Genomic DNA, 26,966 nt, shown 5'->3' with positions numbered 1-26,966 from the left:
GTAAACAAAGTACAAACTTATTTTACATTCGAATTTCAATAGCTCATTGATCATGTGACCTACTTAACTCAAACAAGGTCCAGAACGTCCACCCTTCTATATTGCACACCCTTTAATTAGTCCATTTTCATCACAAGATTTTACATGAATCTTTCAACATTTGGAATTTCAATAGCTCCTTGGTCATGTGACCTAGTGACTTCAAACAAGGTTCAGAATGTCCACTCAGTGGGCCTACACATTGCACACCCTTTAGTTTGTCCATTTTAATTTCACATGATTTGACATGAAAATGTCAAAATGTAAAATTTCAATAGAAATGGCTGAGGATATACAAAAAATGTCTGGTATGTAATGACATTTAATTCAAATTAAATGTAAATTCTTTATTTTTATGTAGTTGTGTCGGACAGCAATATGTTCAGTTCATGCCTATGATTTCAGAGTTCAACAAAGCCAACAACTGCTTCATGTGTGCCACTGATAAAGAACCTGGATGTGGCCCAAAGACTGACTAGGTTAGTAACTTTATTTAACATGTTTATAATCTTTTGACAACAGTGATGGCATGTAAGACAATTTATGATATAACACAAATGGATGGTCATTCTACATTGATATTATTTATAACGTGTTACGTTTTGTTTTAGATTGACTGTTTTGCATGCCAACGGTGGTTCCATGTGCTGTAACTAAGAATGAAGACAACATAGTTCAACAGAGTAATGAACACACACTGGAAGTGCAGTCTTTGTTGTTGAACATGTATGCTATACCCCATCCACACTGAAGATGCTCTGAAATGTACATCAACCAGGGATAAAGAGAAAGTTAACACTGAAATGTTTCATACTTATTTCAAGTTAAGTGTCTGTTGACATGTTGGAAAATATTAAAGGTCTACAATTTCTGTTTCATTTGTCAATATTCAATTTTTATTCATTGATATACTGGCCACCATTGCTGTGGTTAAATGTTCAGTATATGTATTGCCCAGCAAACCTACTGCAGCCTACCTCACCAGCTCACTCTCCATTCCTGCTTTGGACAATTAATAGCATGACTCTCGTACTTTGCCCTTTTCATTTATGGTTGATATTAACGACGAAAGGAGATATCTGTCTCTCTCCTATTGTGTACCGCTGTTACATACTGTGGAAAAATAAAAAACAGGGAAAATAAGAACTTAGAACTACCAATTATTATAGATAAATATTAAAGAAAAGGGTTAACACAACACTGGACTGAACCCCCTAATTGTCAAACTAATATTAATGTACAACAATAAAGAAGAGACATAACTAGAGGTTATTCAATATGGGTCCACTCCACGCTTCTTAAGTGTGTAATTGACAACACCAAAGAGCTATTGAAATGTAAAACTATGAAAAATGTATGTTAAACCGCGTGATTTTACAGCACACAAACAAGTGTGCAATATAGAAGGGTACATTCTGCACCATGTTTGAAGTCACTAGGTCACATGACCAAGGAGCTATTGAAATTCTAAATGTTGAAAAATTAATGTAAAATCTTGTGAGATGAAAATGGACTAACTAAAGGGTGTGCAATGTGTAGGCCCACTCAGTGGACATTCTGAACCTTGTTTGAAGTCACATGACCAAGGAGCTATTGAAATTCTAAATGTTGAAAAATGTATGTAAAGTCTTGTGAGATGAAAATGGACAAACTAAAGGGTGTGCAATATAGAAGGGTCGTCAGTGGACATTCTGAACCTTGTTTGAAGTCATTAGGTCAAATGACCAAGGAGCTATTGAAATGTTACATTTGGAAAAATTAATGTCAAATCATGTGAGATGAAAATGGACTAACTAAAGGGTGTGCAATGTGTAGGCCCACTGAGTGTACATTCTCAACCTTGTTTGAAGTCATTAGGTCACGTGACCAAGGAGCTGTTGAAATGTTACATTTTGAAAAATGTATGTAAAAACGTGTTAGATGAACATGGACAAACTAAAGGGTGTGCAATATAGAAGGGTAGTCAGTGGACATTCTGAACCTTGTTTGAGTCCAGTAGGTCATATGATCAATGAGCTATTGAAATTCAAAAATGTAAATAAATAATATAAAATAGTGCGATATGTAAATCGACAAATAATACGTGTGCAATGTGTGTCTATGCCACCGGGTTAGCTAGAACCAGTTTTGAAAGTTTTTGGAGTAATGGTTAAATAGTTATTGGAATTAGATTTTTTTTAATTTGTCAACATGTTGACGGTCCCTAACTGCTGTTGGTGGACGTAAGGAAAACTACAGGCGAATATCCGTCGAATATCTCATCTGAAACTGCCTTTACCTCGGTGTGAGACGCACGATCTGTCATCTTTCATTGAACATATTTTCTAGACTCATAACCTGCCGTTAAAATACCACCTGATTGGGAAAGCCACTTGATTTGAAGTCCCTAGAGAAAATGAAATAATGTAGCCTACTGGACAAGGACAATTTGACTATAATCAATTTGGGATGGATTTTAAACAGAATTGACCTCAACTCTAATTTGACACTGCTTTGGCTTACCTCTCCAGCTCCAGTCCATCCCTGTCTATTTCAAGGGTTATAACATAAGGATTTATTTAGAAAATGGGTTTATTTAGAAAATGATCAACATCAGATCCACAAGCACTTCTATTTCGTGGCCAGCATAATGTGCATTGTGTTTTGTGGTATTTTTCGTGTACCCGACCAGTAGGTGGCAGTAGTGCTCTTACAAAAAATCTGCAACAGAAGCTGTCGCACTCAATGCGGAAGAATATATAAAATACTTCCGGAGGTCAAACGGGTGAGAGTGGTTATGATTTTTGTGTGACATTTCTTATTTTCCTTATTACAAGTTGTTATATACTTTGAAAACACACGTGGGTGGTTTATCCTTGGACAGGAACTGAAAAGCAGCAGGTACGATTTGAAAATACTATAGAACACGGTTTTAGACTAGACTAGAGTTAATGGTAGGGTTAGCTGCAAGGTTACCAGGGTGACACAGACAGGTTCCCCCTAAATCCTGTCTTTGACACTATTTGCAGTGATGGCTTTATTGGGGAGTCTGAGACCAGCGTTGACATCATTTCTGCAAGGTAATGTCATCGTGCATTCGTATTACACACACACCAAAAAAATGTATGCACACATGACTGTAAAGTTGCTTTGGGTAAAAGCGTCTGCTAAATGTCACATAATACAGTAGTATAATCATATTACACACTCACACACACAGACGGTTGACAGTAAAATTCATTTTCCATGCACTTGACTTCAGACCTGCAGGGGTGGGTTATCTTACCTTGTTAGGGCCAGTGTGCTTGAAGCCATGAACTCAGTTGATTACACTAAAAATAAGTATTTATTGTAGAGCAGATGATTAAATGTTAAGGTGAATGAAGTATGGTACTGCATTAGCTGGAGTGAAAGCCTGCTCCCTCACTGCACCTTTTGTGAAGATGATTGCCCATCCCTACTTCAGAATACCCTCAGCATCTTATTGAGGCCCATTTATCAGACTGTGGGGATCCCTCATCCGTGGGAGCATTTTTTTTAATCAACAAAAGTTGATTATAGAAAATCTGTAGCCAACACCAGTTATGTTTACAGTTTTTACTCTCGACATTACAAATTTGAGTCGATCTCTTATGCACTCTTTGTACCCTAATACAGTGTCTCAGTCTGTCTCCCAATGGTCTGGACCTGTCCTCTCCAGAACTATGGCTACGCTGAATCAGATGCATCGCCGTGGAAAGCCATCACCCCCTCCCCCGAGCGTCAGTGCCATGTTCGGCCGCCCCCAGCTAAAGGCAGTAATCCTGAAGACAATGATCCGGAAACCCAAGAAGCCAAACTCGGCCAACCGTAAATGTGCCAGAGTCCGCCTCAGTAACGGCAAGGAGGCAGTGGTGTTCATTCCTGGGGAGGGACACAACCTCCAGGAGCACAACGTAGTGCTGGTGCAGGGGGGCAGGACACAGGACCTGCCAGGAGTCAAGCTGACTGTGGTCAGGGGAAAATATGACTGTGCCCATGTTGTGAAGAAGAAAAATAACTAATGGGGACATGGGAGAGGGCGGTGGGGTGTTTTTTTGTTGTTGTGTTTGCATAATACATGCGTAAGTTTAAACATGAGTTGGATCCAGTGATTTCTCTTTACTTGTGATTTATCCCATGTTTCAGTAATTCCCTTTTTGTTTTGTGGACTTCAGCAACCGGCCCTCTGTTTCAAGAGATGAGCAGTCAGCTCGAAGAGGATTTGCCCGATTCAAATTAGTTAAGAAATACGATTATATTTTTTTCAGATCTTGATATTGTTGCATTTTATATTGTTCCATTAAAATTTAATTAATATTTGCAATGTTAGTGTATTATATGTACAGTATTTGTCAATTTTATTTTGACATTTGAGAAACCACCCAATTAGACTACAATCTGGAGAAACAGGCGAATGACAGCAACTCTGCGACGCAAAACGCGTGGTGGAGGCGGGGCAGAATATTTGAAAGTGGCGGGCAAGACGAGATCCATGGCAGGCACCGACTGAAGTTCTCTTTTGAGATAACAATAGTCAAACGTTCAGTTTAGATTTCTTACGACAACTGGTGTGGTTATATGCGATTTATGAACTGACAGTTCTTATTCTTTCGTCTGAAGAAATAGTTTTTAGAAAAATTTAGCAAGCTAGAGGCACACACATTTTAGCTAACGTTAGCTAGCCACTGTACAGCTCATTGCAGGGGTGAAGACCAACGTCTTGTCAGACCCTAAGGTAAGTGACCGTCCTCCTCAGCTATCTACTAAACTTATTTGGATGGGTAGAGCATGAATCATAATGGGGGTTAGCTAGCCCGATGATATAGACAAGTTAACGTTAGCTAGACAGGTACTGTAGCTAGCTAAGTGCTGGCTAACAACACTAACAGCCGCGGTCCGTACTATTATCAGAGGGGTTTGGTCGGTTGTGAATAGAATCACAATGAGGCTAAAATAGCTTTCAGAAAATACATTTCCGATATGCAAATCTTCCAATTACAACATTGCTTTAAAGAATTGGCCACATTTACACAATTCTGTTTTGAATCTGTCAATCACCTGATTTCGAAGCATGACAAAGGAGGATGATAAGTCGATCCCTGTGCGGGTTGCCCTGCGGTGTCGACCTTTGGTTGCTAAAGAAATCAACGAGGGTTGCCAGACCTGTCTCACTTTCGTGCCAGGGGAGCCACAGGTCAGCAGTCTATGCCACAAGACAAAGCACTTGTCCTGATGTTTTATGTATCCAATTTCATACCTAGCTACATAACTAAAACGATTTTCGAATATAATTAATTTCTCTTGCAGGTGGTTGTTGGCACTGAAAAGGCGTTCACATACGATTTTGTATTTGATCCTACAACTGAACAAGAGGAAGTCTTCAACAGTGCTGTTTCACCATTATTGTATGGTCTTTTTAAAGGTATGGAGGATAAACCTTTTACTTTCACACAATATTATCCATAAACCAGTAAGCTGACAAAATGGGATGGGATCAATAAGCTGTATGTTTACTTATCTTTTAAGGCTATCATGCTACTGTGCTTGCATATGGACAGACTGGTTCAGGGAAGACCTTTTCTATGGGAGGAACATACACCTCGGCCCAGGAGAATGAGCCCACCGTTGGAGTCATCCCCAGGGTGGTCAGAATGATCTTCCAGGAAAGGGAGAAGCATACCGATTGTGAAGTCTCTCTTACAGTGTCTTATCTGGAGGTGTGTGGGAACCTCTTAGTTTTTATTATTTGATTGTCTTAACACAAAGCCATAGTTTGATTGTAATAGCAGACAACAAAAAAAATTGCGTTCCTCTTCTCAGAAAATCAAAACATGGAGTTGTAAATGCCAAAAAAGCGAGTATTCTGATTAATGATAAAATACATCTCATTGGTTCTGGGAGTATCCTGTGCATGTTTTTCTGTAACATTATGTCTACATTTGATTTGCCATAGATATACAATGAAGAGATCCTGGACTTGCTCTGTCCATCGGCATCCAAAGATAAACCATCAACCATCAACATTCGGGAGGACCCCAAAGAGGGCATAAAGGTGAGTGAACTGTCTGTAACCGGTGAACATGTTGCCTGAATGTGTTTAAATGGACCGTTTGTTTTAACCCATTCTCCATCTGCCTCCCTATCTTAGATTGTGGGCCTGACTGAGAGACAGGTGATGTCTGCCCATGAGATGGTAGGTTGCTTGGAGCTGGGGAACTCAGCCCGCACTGTGGGCTCTACTGCGATGAATGCTGCCTCGTCTCGCTCCCACGCAATATTCACCATCACCCTGGAGCAGCGCAGGGGTGCAGACAAGTCGGTCTTCACTTTCTTTCTTTCTCTTTCTTCATAAATCTCACCTTCTAATATTCTTCTCAAGGAAACGTTGCAGTTCTTAAATGTATCGGATACGCAGAGCATAAATATAGTTTATATACATATCTCATGATATAGATAATTCAATTAATTTGATTTGTTTATCTGCAAGTTGATATGTCCTCAGTTCTTCCTTTTTGTTTCCAAATGTGTGTTTAGATCTGACAATGTGGTGTCAAAACTACACCTGGTGGATCTGGCTGGCTCTGAGAGACAGAAAAAGACCAAAGCTGAGGGAGATCGTCTGAAGGAAGGTGAGTTGATTACCAGAAGCTAATCCTTTAAAAAACAAGCTTTCATTGACTGTATTAATCTGTGTACTTTAGTATTGTTATGGTAAATTATTATGTTATGTTTTAAATGACAGTCCCAGTTCATATTCAATGTTTGATTTAGTTCAATATCAGAACCTTACTGATTTTCTGCTTTCATCCTGTCTGTTCCAGGCATCAGCATCAACCGAGGCCTGCTCTCCCTGGGCAATGTGATCAGCGCCCTCGGTGACGAGAGCAAGAAAGGCACCGGCTTTGTGCCCTACAGGGACTCTAAACTAACCAGACTGCTGCAGGGTGAGCGCTCAAATGGATGGTCAGCTTATGCAGGTGTTATTGACACTAACTGTGTTTGGGCATTCCAAATCCCAGGTTTACCGCCCATAGGATCTTTCTGGGTCCAGTATCAATTTAGGATTTGCTTGTAAGTACAATGCAGCCTAACATAACAAAGATAGTGTCATGTGGTACAAGACCTTGTGGTAGTCAGATGACTGAGAGAACAGTCAAGAGAGCAGTTGAGATGACTGAGAGAGCAGTACATACCCTAAGGCAGGGAAGGGCAACTGGCCAAATCACGGTTGACAACTCCCAGAGTGCAAAGAACCTTGGCCTGACCATCGACAACACCCTGTTGTTCTCTGCAAACGTCAAAGCAGCGCCGGCTTTGACTGCACATGTGGGTGTGGTTACGCAGACCTGCGGCCGCTCATGATTATTTCAGATTTTGTGGCCCCCACCCCTATCCGGTGTCCATCCCTGCCCTAAGGCATTCAACACAGCAAGCATTCATTAAAATCTAGCATGTTTTTCTTAGATTTAGAGACAGAATCGGATATATATATATATATACACACACACACTATAACTAACTATACTAAGACTTCATGTTTTAAAGTCGGGGTTAAATAATAAATACTGCTTTCCTTCAGATTCATTGGGAGGTAACAGCCACACCTTGATGATCGCGTGCATCAGCCCTGCAGACTCCAACATTGAGGAGACAATAAACACGTTGCGTTACGCTGACAGAGCCCGCAAGATAAAAAACAAACCTGTGGTCAACGTGGACCCTCGAGCTGCTGAAATGAAACACCTGAAGCAGCAGGTAGTGACCACCCTACTGAGTGACTGTACAATTTGTGTTTTGGTGAAATTGACTTGATTTTAAGTGTCCATTGTTTTGATGGGAATGTTTCCTCCTCTTTTGAACACAGGTTCAGGAGCTACAGGTGATGCTTCTGCATGCACGTGGAGGTGTGTCACCAGTGCTTTCTGGGTAATTACTATGCTATTTATTTTGGGATAATTTCCCGAACTAAGATACAGTCAGGTCTAAAGTTATTTGAACCCTTGATAAAGATCAGCAAATAAAATAAATAAATAATACAATATGAGCTATATTGCATGCACAGAGAAAAGTATTTTGTAGTAATACAAACCAAAAAAGATGGGGTTGGTCAAAATGATTGGCATCCCTGTTTTCAGTACTCTCTTTGGGAGGATATTGACACTGAGCCTTTTTCTCAAATGTTTTATGAGATTAGAGACCACGTTGTTCCACAAATAAATGGTTAATTGACCACAAAATAAACATTTTGTAATGGCCATCTCAGTCTCCAGACTTGAACCCCATTAAAAACTGGTTTTAATTGAAGAGGGCAGTCCATAAGCCCAGATGAAGGATAACAAGGAAAACGGGTGTTTTCTTCCCCTTTTATTTATATGTATATATATATATATATATGTATGTATTTACAAAATGTTTCAGAGTAATTGTGTTACTATCAAATAATATAATTTCCCCCTTGTTTTTTGTTGTTTTTAGCATATAATATAGCTCAGTATTTAGATTATTTTAGTCTTTTTGCACATCCTTATCAATGGTGCCAATAATCCTGGACCAGACTATTTGTCCTCCTCTCCATCTATTGAGCCAAAGAGTTTGTCAACCTACCTATTGAACATCCATACTGGGAACATTTCTTCTCTGAAAAGGTCTGAGCCAGCGGAGAACATGTCTAAGATCCTGGAGCGGACCCATACCCTACAGGATGAGAACAACAAGCTGAGCCGTGCGCTGAGCGAGGCAGCTGGCCAGACTGCCCTGATGCTTGAGAGGATCATCATGGTGAGGATGAGGGCCTGCACTAGTGTAGGACTGGCTCTGTCATACTGCAGGCCATGCCAACATCACACAGCAACGCTGACTGACCATCCATAAACATATAATTGTCCTGTTTAGTTATTCATCTTTGGAAAGATATTTGGAGGTATTACCATGATCTTCACGTGTGCCATCCTTTTTTTGTTACCCCACCCACAGACGGATCAAGCAAATGAGAAGCTGCAAAGCAAACTGGAAGAGTTGAGGCAGCATGCAGCGTAAGTCTGAATGTCTTTTTGTGAACTAACACTCGCACTTGACTTTTTTCCCCCCTTACGAGCTCTGACTTTTTTGATAGCTACTTTATTGAGGAAGTGTTTACTTACTGTGATTTGTTAGCTATCTTAAGATGAATGCACAAACTGTAAATTGCTGTGGATAAGAGACTCTAAGGACTACACTGTAAATATTTAAATGTCATGTGCTGTTACCATTGTCTGATTAGGTAATTGGCACCATAATTATTTGTGTTAAACACAAGGCTTATCGTTTAGGTGTAAGGTGAACCTGCAGAGGGTGATGGAGACTCTGGAGGACCAGGAGCTGAAGGAGAACGTGGAAGTGATCCAGAATCTACAGCACGTCATCCTGCAGCTCCAGGTATGGCCAGACGAGGGAGCGCTCACAAGGCTGGATCTACTGATGCATTAGACTCCATTCAGTCCTCTGTTTAGCAAGCAAAGCGTTTTCCCCCTGAATTTCATAGTAGCCAAGCTGTTTCTGTGCAATGTCATAACCTTATTGATCATGCTAGTCATAAGGATAGAGGACACTTGATTTATTATGTTTCATTGTACACATTGCACGTGTCAACGTTTGAATGGCTGGATATTTCCCTTCCCAATATTCAGTCTAATAAGAAGCTGCTCTGCATCCTGTCTGGGTAATAATGTCTACTCTTTTTCCTCCAGGATGAGAGTGCTGGCCTTGCTGCCACCATTGAGGCGTTGGCTGCAGACTGTGGGGCTGAAGGAGAGGACAGCCCGGATGGGCCAGTGAGTGGCAGCAGGACCCCAACTGATGGCTCTCCTTCAGTAAGTCTGGTCATCTAGAACCACTCCTCTAATGGAGAAGTCTGTCTGCTGCAGATGTACTCTTCCTGACATGTATCTGACTCTGTGCAGGTGTTTTGGGATTATTGCATTTTCACTAATTCTATAGAATTGTTGTGTGTTTTTAGGTTTTGTACAACAGGTGTATTTTTGTTACCATACAAACAAACATGCATCTCTTCACAGGCTGCTGCTGACAAGGACTCTCCAGAGGCCTTCACTACCCAGCATGCCCTGCGTCAGGCTCAGATGTCCAAGGAGTTGATTGAGCTCAACAACGTTCTGGCTCTGAAGGAGGAGTTTGTCAGGAAGATGTGCCAGAACGACAGCCACCTGGAGCCTATGCAGACTGAACACCAGGTAGGGCTGGAGATGACAGACTGGAGAGGGGAGAGAAAATATGGGTTGGCTGTAATGGAGGTTCAGAGGGCTGAAACAGGGAGGGCAACACCAGCACAGCACTTTGAAACCTTCCCAATGGATAAGAATCAAACTGAACTGTTGGAGCAGCTTTTTAATCTGAACTCCTCATTAACGGTTCCCCTCTAGAATAACATCAAGAGCCTGCAGACATCAGTGGGCTCTCTGCAGAAGGAAAAGGAGGACCTCATCCAGGCTCTCCAATCTGCCAAGAAGGATGTCAATCAGGCTAAGTAAGACTTAACTATTTTAATAGCATCTTTATGTTCAGGCTGTGTAGTCATTTGATATGATGGTTAGCTGTCACAAGAGTTTCCCTCTGACAGCCACGAGCTTGGTGTGTAACAGAATTTTACGTTTAGTATAAGCATTTCTCTGCAGTAGAATGGAATCATCAATCTCATTTCCTTCTGTCTTTCTCCCTCTCTCCAGGCTGAGTGAGCAACGGAGAAAGCGTCTGCAAGAGCTGGAGGCTCAGATCACAGACATGAAGAAGAAGCTCCAGGAGCAGTCCAAACTCCTCAAGGTCAAAGAGTCCTCTGTTCGCAGCGTGGCCAAGCTCAACCATGAGATCCAGGTATGACAGTGTGCTTTCCTCTGGTGTGTCACTGTCATGACACTGTGGGTGTACTGTGAGCTGTGGATATACTAGTTACTCTGAACTAATGGGCACTGTTTTTCAGGACAATGAGAGGTTTTCAGTCTGGATCTCATCGGTCAATGGGCTTTTGAAATGAAATGGTTGAATGTGACCTAATGATGGTACGAGGTTGTTGATGGCTTCTCTGATTGTCTGCTCTCTTTCCCTGTAGGCTATGAAGACTCAGCGTGTACAGCTGATGAGGCAGATGAAGGAGGACTCTGAGAAGTTCAGAGTGTGGAAGAACAAGAAGGACAAGGAGGTGCTTCAGCTCAAGGAGAAGGTGTGTGAGTGACGTGTTGTGTGACTCTAGTAGACTCACCAGTCCATAGATAAGGCACACTGTTCACTACTTTCATTTCCATGTGGTTTAGATGATTGATTTCGTTTTTCTTTCAATAACAATACATTTCTCACCTCTCAGGACCGTAAACGTCAGTTTCAGATGGTGAAGCTTGAGAGTGACTTCCAGAAGCAAGCTAATGTCTTGCGTCGTAAAACTGAGGAGGTGAGGCCTAGGTCTATTCAGTGGTGTAAAGTACTTAAGTAAAACATTTTGAAAGTACTACTTAAGGAGTTTTTTGGGGTATCTGTACTTCACTATTCATACTTTTGACAACTTTTTTATTTTTTACTTCACTACATTCCTAAAGAAAATGTTACTTTTTACTCCATGCATTTTCCCTGACATCCAAAAGTACTCATTACATTTTGAATGCTTAGCAGGACAGGAAAATGGTCTAATTCACACACTTATCAAGAGCACATGCCTGGTCATCTACTGCCTCTTATGTGGCAGACTCAATAAACGCATGCTTTGTTTGTAAATTATGCCTGAGTGTTGGAGCATGCTCCTGACTATCTGTAAATTAAAAAAACAAGAAAATAGTGCTATCTGGTTTGCTTAATAAGGATTTTGAAATGATTTATACTTTTACTTTTGATACTTAAGTATGTTTTAGCAATTACATTTACTTATGATACTTAAGTATATTTAAAACCAAATACTTTTACTCAAGTATGATTTTACTGGGTGACTTTCTATGAAGGTATCTTTTACTCAAGTATGACAATTGGATACTTTTTCAACCACTGGGCCTAATCGACCAGGAAAACATTTTGTGTCAATTCTTTAATTGTTGTTAGCTGGAACTGTGGTGAGCGGTAGTTCTAACTCTACAGGTGTTCTCCTTCAGGCCGCAGCAGCCAATAAGCGTCTGAAGGATGCCCTACAGAAGAGGAGTGAGGTGGCAGAGAAACGAAAGGATATCCATTACAGAGGGATGGAGGGAGCAGCCGGGAGAGTGAAGGTACTGTGAATTATTTGATCAGCGATTTTTTTGTGAGGGGTCCTGGTTTGCAAGAAAGGAACTGATTGCCATAATGTGTTATGTGAATGTGCATGCTGTGGTCTAAGTGATTGTGTGTGTGATTTAAATGTGCTGCCTAGGGTTGTGAAATTTCAATAAATTCCATGTTTTTCAAAAATCCCGGTTGTATGATTTGCGGAATAAGGAGGTAAACCAGGGAATTTATTGAAAGGTCCTGTAATTTTGAATCTCTAGTACTGTCACTGTGTATGAAGGACTGAGTAATGTATGCTGTTACCTGAATCTGTGGGCAGACCTGGCTCCTGAACGAGGTGGAGGTGCTGGTGAGCACAGGGGAGGCACGGCGCCACCTGCAGGACCTGCTGGAGGACAGGAAGATCCTGGCAGAGGAGATCTCCCAACTTAAACAACAGATGGAGGCAGGGGAGCGGCCTGCTGCCAAAGTCAGGGTAAGTGGAGTCCTTGTCTTTAAAAGATCAATGACAATCTGAGCTTTTACTAAATGAGTAATCAGTGGAAATTTCCACTGCTAGGCTACATGAGGAAATTATGCTTCTCTGTTTTTCTACAGGAGTTAGTTCAAGGGGAATGGAAACACTAGGCTTTAGAACACCAGCTGACTAAATCGCCAGATTGGCAATGTTGCATCACTGGCAGGATTTCCAAAAACTGTCTCAAAGACCATGAACTCTGTGTTGAGCAAATTTAGCTAATGTCTAACCATATATGAAAACATGATACATAGTTTAAAAACTGAGAAACAGCCATTTCCAATGATATGACATATAATGGCACCACATGAATCAAATGGTAATCGGTCAAGAAATACCTGTGGAAAATATGCTTTTTTCCCCCTAAACAAATGCTATTTACGTAACTTCCTAATGACGATGGAGGAAAAACTGAGCATGTTAACTATTCCTTGTTTTACAAGGATTGAAAATCTAAATAGTAAATCAGAATACTAATACCTTTTATTGTGAATGAGTCACAGCTGTTTTGGTGAACGTGGCATTTTTCTTACATTCTACGGAATGTTCTGTTATCAGAAACCTATCTGGATTGTATATTAACTACATATCTGCACCAAAACATTACAAGTGCATTTGATTTTTACACATGATAAGGAAAGACACCCACGTAATATTAATAAATCAAGAACATTATTTAAATAACTTTATTGAGGGGAATACTACATCTCATTCAAACCTGAAAACAAAATGCAAGTTACATCTCAAATTGGAATTACAAAAAAAGATTAAGGCATACATTTTAACCCCCTTCGAAGAGTCAAAATGGGAACACATTTGAAAGCATACAGGGGGGGTGACTAGTGACACTGAGCTACTGGGTGAAGATTAGGAGTACCTTTACTAATGCCGCCTGGTAGTCAGCCTGAGCTGACTACCAGCCTAATTATTTTTAGGAATCATAGATAAACAGATACCTAATGAAATATCTAGCTAACTAATGATTATATGGGTATCATACTTTTTACTGGTAAAATATCAGTCCTGCTGCAGCCCTCTTGTGGGTGGCTGGCTATCAACTACTGTAGAATCAGGCTCTAGACAGTTTTTTTATTTTAGCTCTTAGCTATACCAATGACAAATACTCTTCAAATTGATAATATGAGCATTTGATTTTGTACAGTTATCAAAGACAACGTTTAATGTAAAAAAGACAAGAGAAGTGCTAAATCCAGTAGATGGCTGGCTCGCTGCCTTGCCTTGTTTTGGCTGACTGATTTAAAAGGAAATCTGAAAAAATACTATAGTTACCAACATAAAAACAAATTGAATACAGTTTCTTACCTTAATGTAGCTCAATGACAAAGCTGTCAAAGTTATGAGAACCTTTTCAGGTCAAGTGGAGGCGAGGTGCCTCCTCGTGGCAGCATTCACTTTCAGTCCCCTGCCAAAACTCACAATTTGCTCAATCCTGCCAATGACACATCAGCGTCAGTTGTTTCTATGGCAATTCAAGATGCCGCTACCCATACCTCCTAATAATCGTTCAATATCAAAACCCTAAAAACAGAGATGTTAAATGCATATGTTTAGTATTAGTGGACAGAATACATCTCTTTGCTTAGCTTTACTTCCTGAAATGTTTCCATTCCCCCTTTAACAGTTTTTACTGTGTTTCCTCTCCCCTCTCGCTCTACTCCCACAGCGTCGGACCCTCATCATCTCAGAGCTGGAGAGTCAGGGAGAGCTGGAGGCGTCTCTCAGCAAACAGGTGGACAATCTGGGGACAGAAATAAACCTCAGGTGAGTCTGACTAGTTCAAAACTTACTTACTACCTCCTGCAGCTGAGGGATTCCTTCTAACCTAAACATTGACCTATATTACCTCCTGCAGCTGAGGGATTCCTTCTAACCTAAACATTGACCTATATTACCTCCTGCAGCTGAGGGATTCCTTCTAACCTAAACATTGACCTATATTACCTCCCGCAGCTGAGGGATTCCTTCTGACCTAAACATTGACCTATATTACCTCCTGCAGCTGAGGGATTCCTTCTGACCTAAACATTGACCTATATTACCTCCCGCAGCTGAGGGATTCCTTCTGACCTAAACATTGACCTATATTACCTCCTGCAGCTGAGGGATTCCTTCTAACCTAAACATTGACCTATATTACCTCCTGCAGCTGAGGGATTCCTTCTGACCTAAACATTGACCTATATTACCTCCCGCAGCTGAGGGATTCCTTCTGACCTAAACATTGACCTATATTACCTCCTGCAGCTGAGGGATTCCTTCTAACCTAAACATTGACCTATATTACCTCCTGCAGCTGAGGGATTCCTTCTAACCTAAACATTGACCTATATTACCTCCTGCAGCTGAGGGATTCCTTCTGACCTAAACATTGACCTATATTACCTCCCGCAGCTGAGGGATTCCTTCTGACCTAAACATTGACCTATATTACCTCCCGCAGCTGAGGGATTCCTTCTGACCTAAACATTGACCTATATTACCTCCTGCAGCTGAGGGATTTCTTCTGACCTAAACATTGACCTATATTACCTCCCGCAGCTGAGGGATTCCTTCTATCCAAACACTAAACATTGACCTCACCTTCTAATGCATTTGATTTTATTACATGACTCTACTGATGTGAAAGGCATCCACATAATTTGTCTTTCAGTTGCATTGCATTGCTATCCATTTTTGCACTGTCATTGTGAATTCCTGGCCTACCTCCCCTTGGCTTGCCTGGAGAAATGTTGATGTCATAGTGAGGCTTTGCTCCAAAGCTTTTCACACCTTCCAAAGCATACGCCTTCCCCATCTGTTCTTTTGTTAATTCCTGTTGATAGGATATTGTGACGGCTGCCAGACGCAAGTCCTTAGAACAGGGTAATGATATATGTGAGGAAGTATTTAAATTTGGGCAGGTAAATCAAACTTTATTTGTGTAGACCCTACTGTGAAGTAACTTATGAGCCCTTATCCAACAGTGCAGTTCAAGAAGAGTTAAGAAAATATTTACCATATAAACTAAAGTAAAAAATAATAAAAGTTACACAATAAAATAACAATTACGAGGCTATATAGAGGGGGTACTGGTACCGAGTCAATGTGCGGGGGTACATGTTAGTCGAGGTCAATTGTACATGTAGGCAAGGGTGAAGTGACTATGCATAGATGATAAACAGTGAGTAGTGTAGAAGCAGTGTAACAACAAAGGGGGGTCAATGTATATAGTCTGTGGCCATTTTAATAATTGTTCAAGCAGTCTTATGGCTTGGGGGTAGTAGCTGTTTAGAAGCCTCTTGGACCTAGACTTGGCGCTCCGGTAGCGAACAGTCTATGACTTGAGTCTTTGACCATTTTTTGTTCCCAGTGATATACTGGGCCGTACCCACTACCCCCTGTAGTGACCCCCTGCAGTGATGCAACAAGTCAGGATGCTCTCGAAGGTGCATCTGTAGAACATTTTGAGGATCTGGGAACCCATGCCAAATCTTTTCAATCTTCTGAGGGGGGAAAAGGTGTTGACGTGACGGTCTTGGTGTGTTTGGACCATGATAGTTCGTTGGTGATGTGGACACCATGGAACTTGAAGATCTCAACCTGCTCCATTTCAGCCCTGTTGATCTTAATGGCGGCCTGTTCGGCCCGCCTTTTCCTGTAGTCCCCAATCAGCTCCTTTGTCTTGTTCACATTGAGGGAGAGGTTGTCCTTGGCACCACACTGCCAGGTCTCTGACCACCTCCCTATAGGCTGTCTCATCGCTGTCGGTGATCAGGCCTACCACTGTTGTGTCGTCAGCAAATTTAATGATGGTGTTGGAGTCGTGTCTGGCCACGCAGTCGTGTGTAAACAGGGAGTACAGGAAGGGGCTGAGTACACACCCCTGAGGGGCCCCTGTGTTGAGGATCAGCGTGGCAGATGTGTTGTTGCCTACCCTTACCACCTGGGGGTGGCCGTCAGGATGTCCAGGATCTAGTTGCAGAGGAAGGTATTTAGTCCCAGGGTCCTTAGCTTAGTGATTAGCTTCGTGGGCACTATGGTGTTGAACGCTGAGCTGTAGTCAATGAACAGCATTCTCACATAGGTGTTCTTTTTGTCCAGGTGGGAAAGGGCAGTGTGGAGTGTGATTGAGATTACGTCATCTGTGGATCTTTTGGGACGGTATTTCAAATTGGAGTGGGTGTAGGGTATCCAGGAGGATGCTGTTGATGTGAGCCATGACCAGCCTTTCAAATCAATGTTATTCAATTATTGCACCCACACTGCTCGCGCGCGGCAACGAGCGTCTGCGATGCTACAGGCTAATATCTATCTCTGACGCAGATCGCTCTGCAAGTCCTGCCTCTCCCATCTCCTCATTGGTTTATAGAAGCAGGTACCCACGTGCCATCTCCTCGTTGGTTGTACCCATGTGGGTGAGTGAAAGACGAACGGGGTCAGTGGCGGTAATGTACCTAATTTATGAAAGTTGCCAATCTCAATATAAAGTCAAGAAAAGGCCTGAAGGAAGAGAGATGACTAGAAACGATTCGGTTGACCCTTTTATGTGTGGATTAATTGGCGGCGTTGAGGACCTTGTGCATTTCAGGTAAAATAACAACTCAGTGTTTATCCCAGGACAAATTAGCTAGCAACAGCAAGCTAACTAGCTGAATTGCCATAAATGTTTAATGCTTTTCGACCTGTCCCCAAATTAATATAATTGGTTCAGGGTTTGTTTTGATATTTTAACCTGCATGTCGTGATCGCGTTTGGTGTGGGGGGACAAAATAAATGTATGCACGATGGCTCTTGCGCGCAGCTGGTTTGGGTTCCGTGTGACTCACATCTGCCGCCGAGAGTGTTATCACACAGTCATCCAAAACAGCTGGTGCTCTCATGCATGCTTCCGTGTTGCTTTCCTCGAAGTGAGCATAAAAGGCATTTAGCTCGTCTGGTAGGCTTGCGTCACTGGGCAGCTCGCGTCTGGGTTTCCCTTTGTATTCTGTAATAGTTTTCAAGCCCTGCCACATCCGACGAGCGTCAGAGCCGGTGTAGTTGGATTCATTCTTAATCCTGTATTGACGGTTTGCCTGTTTTGATTGTTTGTCTGAGGGCATTGCAGGATTTATTTTAAGCGTCAGGATTAGTGTCCCACTCCTTGAAATCGGCAGCTCTAGCCATTATCTCAATGCAGATGTTGCCTGTAATCCATGGCTTCTGGTTGGGATATGTACGTACGGTCACTGGGGATGATGTTGTCGATGAAGTGGATGACTGAGGTGGTATACTCCTCAATGCCATTGGATGAATCCTGGAACATATTCCAGTCTGTGCTAGCAAAACAGTCCTGTAGCATCCGCGTCATCTGATCACTTCCGTATTGAGCCAGTTAATGGTACTTCCTGCTTTAGTTTTTGCTTGTAAGCAGGAATTGGGATGATAGAAATATGGTCAGATTTGCTAAATGGGGGGCAGGGGAGAGCTTTGTATGCATCTCTGTGTGGAGTAAAGGTGGTCTAGAGGAGCTTTTATTTTTTTGTTTATTTATTTTTTATATATTTTGTGGTTGCACATGCTGGTAGAAATTAGATCAAATGGATTTAAGTTTGCCTGCATTAAAGTACCTGGCCACTAGAAGTGCCACTTCTGGATGAGCAGTTTCTTCTTTGTTTATGGCCTTATAAAGTTGTTTGAGTGCGATCTTAGTGCCAGCATCGGTCTGTGGTGGTAAATAGATGGCTACGAATAGTATAGATGAGAACTCTCTTGTTAGATAGTGTGGTCTACAGCTTATCATAAGATACTCTACCTCAGGCGAGCAATACCTTGAGACTTCTTTAATATTAGACATCGCGCACCAGCTGTTATTGACAAATAGACACACACCCCCACCCCTCGTCTTACCAGACGCAGCTTCTCTGTTCTATCGGTGCATGAAAAATCCCTCCAGCTCATTCATGTGTATGTATGTATTTGTATAGACAAACATTCACATGTAATGTCCTATGGTTTTCCTCCTAGGAGTGCCCAGATAGCTGACCTACAACAGAAGGTTCTGGATGCAGACAATGAGGGGCGCTTGAAGCAACGCTGGGACAACATCACTACTATGGTGGAGGCTAAGTGTGCCCTCAAGGTCCTCATGTCAGAGGTAAGACATGAGCTTATTTGCGTATTGTTGAACTGCAAGCTTATTAGTCTCAAAAGTTTTCAATGTCTTGAAAATAATGTTATTCTTAGCCTATTAGCCTACCTTGTAAGCTAATGTTTATTGACAAAATACATGGCAACCCAAAATTTCATTTGACTATTTAGTATTTTAGAAGATGCTCTTATTCAGAGCAACTTACAATAAATATCAACACCTCCACAGCTGGTGTCTGCCAAAACGACCAGTTCTAAGCTGGAGAGCGAGCTAAAGCAGGAGAAAAGCAACGTGCTGGACCTTCAGAAGACTCTGTGTGATGAGAGGAAACTGATGTCTACCATGGACATGGAGCACCAGCACCGCCTGGTGGAGCTGGAGCAGATGCACCAGGAGAAGGTCCTGTACCTCCTGGGTCAGCTGCAGAGCGAGGAGAGCAAGTCAGTGGAGAAAGAACAGGAGGAGGAGACTTCAAAAAGAGAGAGGGAGCTTCTGCAGCGCCTCAAGTTCCAGGTCTGTCACACTGTCCTCTCAACTACTGTGCACAATAACATTCTGGCGGAATGTTCTTCAGGGTCATACAGTTAGGTCTATTTATGTGCTTATGGACTTGTTTCTGCTATTAATCCTCATTATCCAAGCAGGTTGATTTGACTTCAAGTTCCACTCAGTGTTGTGTTTTAGACATCTCTATCAAAGACTAATCAGGTTGAATATAGGTATTCTAACCCCCCTCCTAATTCAATGCCTGTTTCTACAGGAGGATGAGATTGAAAAGATGCGGGAATTGAATGAGCAAAACCAGAGGCTGATGGATGAAAATGAACAATACAAACAGGTAAATGCCCAGATGAGCCTGTACAAGGACAATAGAACACTTTAAAGTATCTACAAGAACAAAGGTCTGCAGTAGAGTTGGGTGGTATCCAGATTGTCATACAGTCATACTGTTTCTGTACCATACTGGAGTATACGGTATTACCGGAAGTGCACATAAAACAATTTAGGTACTTGGGATCTTGATCCAGTTAGCAAACCAAATGCATTGCTGTAGCCCTGAGCTGGATATAATTTATTTCACATCTTAGATTTCTTATAGTTATACTTACACACTCACAGGCCAGATATTAGGTATTGGTATTGTGTGTCTATCTTTATTTGCTTTTCATGTTTCCCCCACAGGTCCCTCTGCTGGGATCTCTTAATTGGGCCTTTACTGACTGAATTTGTAATTATGCCCACCCGTGAAGTCTTGTTGTGACATTGATTGCCATTGCATTGCATGCTGAGGAAGGGCTCATACCTGACATGTTCGTACGGCAATACAAATGTCCATTTACTTTTGTTTACCGGAGTGCTGTCCTATTACTGTTCTTTTCATGATATACAAGGATCCACACCTGATTTTTAAGTTTATATAAGGTGGAGTACAGCACGTTTGTTTACACAACCCCGTTCATGAAAATGGATGAGTCACGTGGCCGTGGTTTGCTATATAAAGCAGTCATCGAGGCATTCAGTTACTGTTCGATCGAACGTTAGAATGTGCAAAACGGGTGACCTAAGCGACTTTGAGCGTGGTATGATGGTCGGTGCCATGTGCCGGATCCAGTATCTCAGAAACAACCTCCTGGGATTTTCACGCACCACAGTGTCGAGGGTTTCCCCAGAATGGAGCGACAAGCACAAACCATCCAGTCAGGAGCAGTCCTGTGGGAACAGCTTTTTGATGAGAGCAGTCGAAGGAAAATGGCAAGAATTGTGCACGCTAAAAGGCAGGCCATAAACAGACAAATAACAGTGGTGTGCAGAACGTCATCTTGGAACACACAACTCGTCTATCCTTGTCACGGATGGGCTATTGCCACACCAGGTTCCACTCCTATCAGCTAAAAACAAGAAGAAGCAGCTCCAGTGGGCAGGCGATCATCAACACTGGACAATTTAGGAGTGGAAAATCTATGCCTGGTCAGAAAAACCCCAGTTCGTGTTGCGTCATGCGAATGGCATAGTCAGGATTTGGCGTAAGCAACATGAGTCCATGGACCTATCCTGACTGGTGTAAACAGTACGGGCTGGTGTCAGTGGCGTACCGGCGTCCAATCTTTTTATTTTTTATTACTTGACTAGGTAGTTCAATTAAGAACAAATTCTTATTTACAATGATGGCCTACCCCAGCCAAACCCTAACCTGGACGAAGCTGGGCTAATTGTGCGCCACCCTATGGGACTCCCAATCATGGCCGGTTGTGATACAGACTGGAATCGAACCAGGGTCTGTAGTGATGCCTCTAGCACTGAGATGCAGTGCCTTAGACTGCTGCGCCACTAGGGAGCCCAATCTGCAGTAACTGCGTGATGCAGTTGCGTCAGCATGAACCAACATCCATGTGGAACGTGTCCAACCTGTAGAACCCATGGCCTGAAGAATTCAGGTAGCACGCAGCCCCCGCAATGCGTGGGTGCCCCCAACCCCAAATGTTTATTTTCTTTAAATAATGTAAGGTATTTAAAATTATACCGTCAGTATTTCAAAATACCTCGGTATAAACGGTATATCAACAAAACCTAATCTTACATGTACCCTAATATTATTTAATGTAATTTGGAAAGTTTCTCACACCCTAGGTGCTAAAAGCACAGGTTATTACAATTCTAAACATTTATGTCTACTATTTGTTGAAACTGTCCATATCAAGCAACTTTTGCTCTGTGTTTTCAGAAACTAACACTGCTCCAGTTGGCCAGTGGGAAAAAGATCAACAACCTACTGCCAACATCCACTCAGTCCCCAGATGACTCCTTTGAGTACATCCCGCGTAAGGTAAGCCACTGGCACACTTCCTCACCAGTCTGTTTGATATCCAACTGTTATAGTGGAAATTTCCCCCGTTCGAGTCTAGGGGGAAATGACCCTGACTTAGACCAGCGCTAAGAGATTGCACCATCTCACGGCTGGTGTTTTTTTACCTCCTGCAGCCTAAAGGCCGGCGTTTCACTACAGCCAGGGCTCCCCTGAAGATGGCCATTGACATGGAGGAGCTAGAGTCTCCCTCAGAGTCAGAGGAGGTTGAGTGGTGCCCTGAGAAGAATGAGAGTGGCCGTAACAGAAAGAGCTCCAACGTCAAAAAACCCAAGGCTACAGGGGTGAGAACATAGACGTAATGTATAGGAAATCATTTAGTGAGACCGGGGCAACACTGTTAGTTGTTTAGAGATGATCAGATCAATATTCTTATGTATTTGTAGTGTTAAATGAGTTTTCACATCTGTATGCCTCTTCCTTCAGTGTGCCTGTAAGGGTCGCTGTGGCAACAGGCTGTGCCGGTGCCGTAAGGGAAAGATGAGCTGTGGGGAGAACTGCCAGTGTGACCATGAGAAGTGTCGCAACATGGACAACCAGATGTCCAGTATAGTAAGTTAAAATTGTCCATCTGTTGTCAGATATCTGTATACCATAGGCTCCCTACATTCACTAGTGGGAGAATATTTCATTGTTTGTGCAGTTTATTTTTCTTAATCATTTTCCTCTCTTCCTAAAATCAGGACTCCAGTGAGGTCACCGACGATGGGTCCAAAGATTTAGTTTCTATTCCTCAAGACCCCACAGCCATTAGCCCTGGTGACGCCACGTTCTTTAAACCACCTTGTGTCACTCCCACCAAGGTAGGCTCCTCTATACCAATAACGCAACAGGGTGGTGACATACAGTGCCTTGCGAAAGTATTCGGCCCCCTTGAACTTTGCGATCTTTCGCCACATTTCAGGCTTCAAACATAAAGATATAAAACTGTATTTTTTTGTGAAGAATCAACAACAAGTGGGACACAATTATGAAGTAGAACGACATTTATTGGATATTTCAAACTTTTTTAACAAATCAAAAACTGAAAAATTGGGCGTGCAAAATTATTCAGCCCCCTTAAGTTAATACTTTGTAGCGCCACCTTTTGCTGCGATTACAGCTGTAAGTCGCTTGGGGTATGTCTCTATCAGTTTTGCACATCGAGAGACTGAAATTTTTTCCCATTCCTCCTTGCAAAACAGCTCGAGCTCAGTGAGGTTGGATGGAGAGCATTTGTGAACAGCAGTTTTCAGTTCTTTCCACAGATTCTCGATTGGATTCAGGTCTGGACTTTGACTTGGCCATTCTAACACCTGGATATGTTTATTTTTGAACCATTCCATTGTAGATTTTGCTTTATGTTTTGGATCATTGTCTTGTTGGAAGACCAATCTCCGTTCCAGTCTCAGGTCGTTTGCAGACTCCATCAGGTTTTCTTCCAGAATGGTCCTGTATTTGGCTCCATCCATCTTCCCATCAATTTTAACCATCTTCCCTGTCCCTGCTGAAGAAAAGCAGGCCCAAACCATGATGCTGCCACCACCATGTTTGACAGTGGGGATGGTGTGTTCAGCTGTGTTGCTTTTACGCCAAACATAACGTTTTGCATTGTTGCCAAAAAGTTCAATTTTGGTTTCATCTGACCAGAGCACCTTCTTCCACATGTTTGGTGTGTCTCCCAGGTGGCTTGTGGCAAACTTTAAACGACACTTTTTATGGATATCTTTAAGAAATGGCTTTCTTCTTGCCACTCTTCCATAAAGGCCAGATTTGTGCAATATACGACTGATTGTTGTCCTATGGACAGAGTCTCCCACCTCAGCTGTAGATCTCTGCAGTTCATCCAGAGTGATCATGGGCCTCGTGGCTGCATCTCTGATCAGTCTTCTCCTTGTATGAGTTGAAAGTTCAGAGGGACGGCCAGGTCTTGGTAGATTTACAGTGGTCTGATACTCCTTCCATTTCAATATTATCGCTTGCACAGTGCTCCTTGGGATGTTTAAAGCTTGGGAAATCTTTTTGTATCCAAATCCGGCTTTAAACTTCTTCACAACAGTATATCGGACCTGCCTGGTGTGTTCCTTGTTCTTCATGATGCTCTCTGCGCTTTTAACGGACCTCTGAGACTATCACAGTGCAGGTGCATTTATACGGAGACTTGATTACACACAGGTGGATTGTATTTATCATCATTAGTCATTTAGGTCAACATTGGATCATTCAGAGATCCTCACTGAACTTCTGGAGAGAGTTTGCTGCACTGAAAGTAAAGGGGCTGAATAATTTTGCACGCCCAATTTTTCAGTTTATGATTTGTTAAAAAAGTTTGAAATATCCAATAAATGTCGTTCTACTTCATAATTGTGTCCCACTTGTTGTTGATTCTTCACAAAAAAATACAGTTTTATATCTTTATGTTTGAAGCCTGAAATGTGGCAAAAGGTCGCAAAGTTCAAGGGGGCCGAATACTTTCGCAAGGCACTGTATCCGTAACAGACTCATCGCACATCACTTTGTTTTGCACAAAACTGCATCTTAGGTGGGTATTGGGGTTTTCAGATCATGTCCTTATTGTACTGAAAAGACTATCTTCCTTGCTGTGTTCTTTATAGCTTGTGAGGAAGAGTGTCTCTGTCGAGGAGGAGGAAGAGGAAGATGAGGAGGATGAAGAAAGGAACACAGCCAGCGTCTTGAAGAAGAAAAAACGGGTCCTTACTAGCTTCCAGAACAGCTTTTTCTCTGGATGTACGCCCATCAGGGAAGAGTCTTAAGGTGGGAAAGGCATGCTAGTATAGACAAGACATGCGAGATCTTAGCCTCTGCTATAGGATAGTCCTTTTATCTGTTTGTTTTTTCAGTGTTTTGTTGGTCATTTTTCAATGTCTTTTAAATGTTCTCATTTACGTTCCTTGTAATAAAGTGTAGCAATTGATTCTAAATGAGACATCACTCTTTTATCGGTCTAAATCTTAGAGGGCACAGAAATTCACTTACTGTGAACTGCCGTAAATGGCCTAATTATGAGGGCTAAAATACATTTAACAAGACTATTTTTAATTAGACAATCATACTAGGGAATTATTTGTCACTTGAAATATAAACGTTTAATAGTTGAATGTAACTGATTTTCTATCAATAGAAATTGATCATTTTTTAATATACATTTTTTTTGTTATCATAAATGAATAATTAATTATTTAAATTTTCTGTGGAAGATTGGAACAAATAAACATAGTTAATAAATCAAACTTTCTTAACTTGTAGTTGTCTAACAAAAAACCTCTGACAAATCAAATGATCACCCAGTTTTGCAACGATGTTGTTAGCATTCCCATTGAAGACTATTGCAGTGTTTACACTCCGCTCCCAACCTTTTTTAATGCTTCAGTCCAGAGACAACATGACATCCACTCTGAGTCTGAACTGCTGCCATTTTAAGTCTCAATCAAAGCAGTGACTATATAGAGGGGAAAAACCTTGATACCGAAGTGACCTTTTTTTGTAGCAGGTTAGGAGACCGCGGTTAAGGGAAATGCCCTCCTAACCTGCTACGAGAATCACTTTTGTTTCGAAGTAGTGTGAAAAGATTGTCCCATATAAAGGCAGCATAGGCCCAAATTAAAAATGGTAGTGAGTCTGAGCGAGCACTTTGAAACCAAATACCTTTTGCTGAAATTGATAATGGCCCAGGGTGGTTTGGATGGTATGAAGTTTGGAAAATTTTAAGTTGAGACAAAAAATGACTCATCCTAGGAATGTGGAGAATGCTGACTTCCAATTGGAATGGGAATGACAATGCTGAGGGGAGAATCATTTTAAATGTTTCAATACCTAAAAATGCTGAACCTGTGTCTCCTGTGACTGTCACAGTTTTGAGTTACGTTGATGACATACGACATAAATATGCTTCTGGGAGATGGCCAGTTTTGGCCACTTAAATCAAGTTTTTAGCTAAAAAGAAAGTGTTCCAGGAAAACAATCGTCAGGAATTCGGCTACAAATTTGTTTCAATTTAGGAAATGTGTTCAAGTATTCCCAGGAATAAAAGAGATGTGATTGTGTCTCCATGTAATCAAGGTATGAAATTATTGTTATTTTCAAATGCACTTTCTCGTTGGGCTTAGTTGTGGTCAATTTGCTGGGTACAAATTATTATAATTATGTTCTGGCCCCAAACCGTCCTCTCTGATACAAATCGGCCCGCGGCTGAGTCTAGTTGCCCCAGCCCTGCTCGAAATATTGAGAAATGCGGCAGCAGCCTGTGCACAGAAGAATGTAGCTGTCAAGTGAAAGGAATGCTGATGGCACACATTTTCAAACTGCTCTTGTCATATTGTGTGGGTGTGCATGTTCATGGTGTGATGCTCAGCCTAATGTGAATAGCAAGTAGAACTTTGCTATTAATTGTATTTATCATTTTTAAAAGACAAGTATGCTTTTTTTTTAATTACGTAGAGTGCATATAGAAAGACCACCCTTCTCGAACTTTTCATATCAAACATAGAATATATCTTTAAGCATGGTCAAGTTAATAATTATGCTGTTGATGTATTAAATGGCCTGTGCTATCCAGAATCCTTGGAACGTCCCTACCCCGTTGAAATTTAAAATGGTGGTTAGGGTTTAGCACTGACATGTATAAAACCACCCAGACACATCAAAGATGCAGTCGTCCTTCTGAACTGAGCTGCAGGATAGGAAGGGAACTACTTGGGGATGTCACCATGAGGCCATTGGTGATTTTAAAATAGCTCCAGAGTTCAGTGGCCATCTGCCCGGTAGTTGAAACCAGGATTTATCTGTGAAGAGCACACTTTAGTTTGCCAGTGGCCATTGAAGTTGAGCATTTGCCAACTGAAGTCATTTATGACTCCAAACTGCAGTCAGGTCAAGACGTACTGGATGTACTGCCAAATTCTCTAAAATGACATTGGAGGCAGCTTGATGGACATCGGGTGCTGTCACAGGAAGGCCAAAAAGATCACCTGTTGTATTTGACGCATATGACAAATAAAATTTGATTTGATGTCTCAATCAATTATTTTTTCTTGGACCAGGGATCGGAGTGAACGGTTGTCATATTGCTGAGTCTGCCTTTATTAAAGGACATGTAGCAAGTAGTTTGCTGCTCTTGCAAAGAACCATCTGCAATATACAGTAGTTCAAATGAAGATGGGCAACACACTGCAAAAGGTTTGAGCGCTTCA

General features: G+C 41.8%; 2 protein-coding genes and 1 long non-coding RNA gene across 4 annotated transcripts; all 3 read left to right on the top strand.

Annotated features, from left to right (window-relative positions):
* The first annotated feature begins 97 nt into the window (after window positions 1-97).
* On the top strand, window positions 98-938 carry LOC118945364. The gene is made up of 3 exons (XR_005040531.1): window positions 98-347; window positions 445-518; window positions 651-938. It is a non-coding gene; the product is annotated as an uncharacterized LOC118945364 (long non-coding RNA).
* A 1,775-nt stretch (window positions 939-2,713) lies between these two features.
* On the top strand, window positions 2,714-4,363 carry mrps12 (mitochondrial ribosomal protein S12). Of its 2 annotated transcripts, none has more exons than XM_036967512.1 (3): window positions 2,714-2,803; window positions 3,048-3,098; window positions 3,676-4,363. In XM_036967512.1, exons 2-3 carry the CDS (start codon window positions 3,050-3,052, stop codon window positions 4,059-4,061), a joined length of 435 nt encoding a protein of 144 aa, XP_036823407.1. In that variant the 5' UTR covers window positions 2,714-2,803; window positions 3,048-3,049; the 3' UTR covers window positions 4,062-4,363. The 2 variants fall into 2 exon arrangements, with proteins under 2 accessions (XP_036823407.1, XP_021446850.1); XM_021591175.2 differs by having other exon boundaries at window positions 2,761-2,919.
* A 137-nt stretch (window positions 4,364-4,500) lies between these two features.
* On the top strand, window positions 4,501-25,007 carry kif4 (kinesin family member 4). Its single transcript, XM_021591174.2, has 30 exons — window positions 4,501-4,774; window positions 5,110-5,233; window positions 5,347-5,461; window positions 5,566-5,756; window positions 5,993-6,091; window positions 6,188-6,354; window positions 6,574-6,668; window positions 6,861-6,983; window positions 7,619-7,794; window positions 7,904-7,965; window positions 8,685-8,817; window positions 9,013-9,071; window positions 9,348-9,453; window positions 9,765-9,887; window positions 10,092-10,265; window positions 10,455-10,558; window positions 10,758-10,902; window positions 11,138-11,248; window positions 11,390-11,473; window positions 12,162-12,275; window positions 12,590-12,745; window positions 14,472-14,569; window positions 18,791-18,920; window positions 19,143-19,427; window positions 19,675-19,752; window positions 21,637-21,738; window positions 21,894-22,061; window positions 22,204-22,329; window positions 22,461-22,580; window positions 24,372-25,007. Exons 2-30 carry the CDS (start codon window positions 5,111-5,113, stop codon window positions 24,528-24,530), a joined length of 3,726 nt encoding a protein of 1,241 aa, XP_021446849.1. The 5' UTR covers window positions 4,501-4,774; window position 5,110; the 3' UTR covers window positions 24,531-25,007.
* The last annotated feature ends 1,959 nt before the right edge of the window (window positions 25,008-26,966 follow it).

The sequence above is a fragment of the Oncorhynchus mykiss genome, chromosome Y (assembly GCF_013265735.2).
Source record: "Oncorhynchus mykiss isolate Arlee chromosome Y, USDA_OmykA_1.1, whole genome shotgun sequence".
Taxonomy (NCBI): domain Eukaryota; kingdom Metazoa; phylum Chordata; class Actinopteri; order Salmoniformes; family Salmonidae; genus Oncorhynchus; species Oncorhynchus mykiss.
The sequence above is the reverse complement of the archived record's forward strand: the minus strand, read 5'-3'. Positions and strand labels throughout refer to the sequence as shown.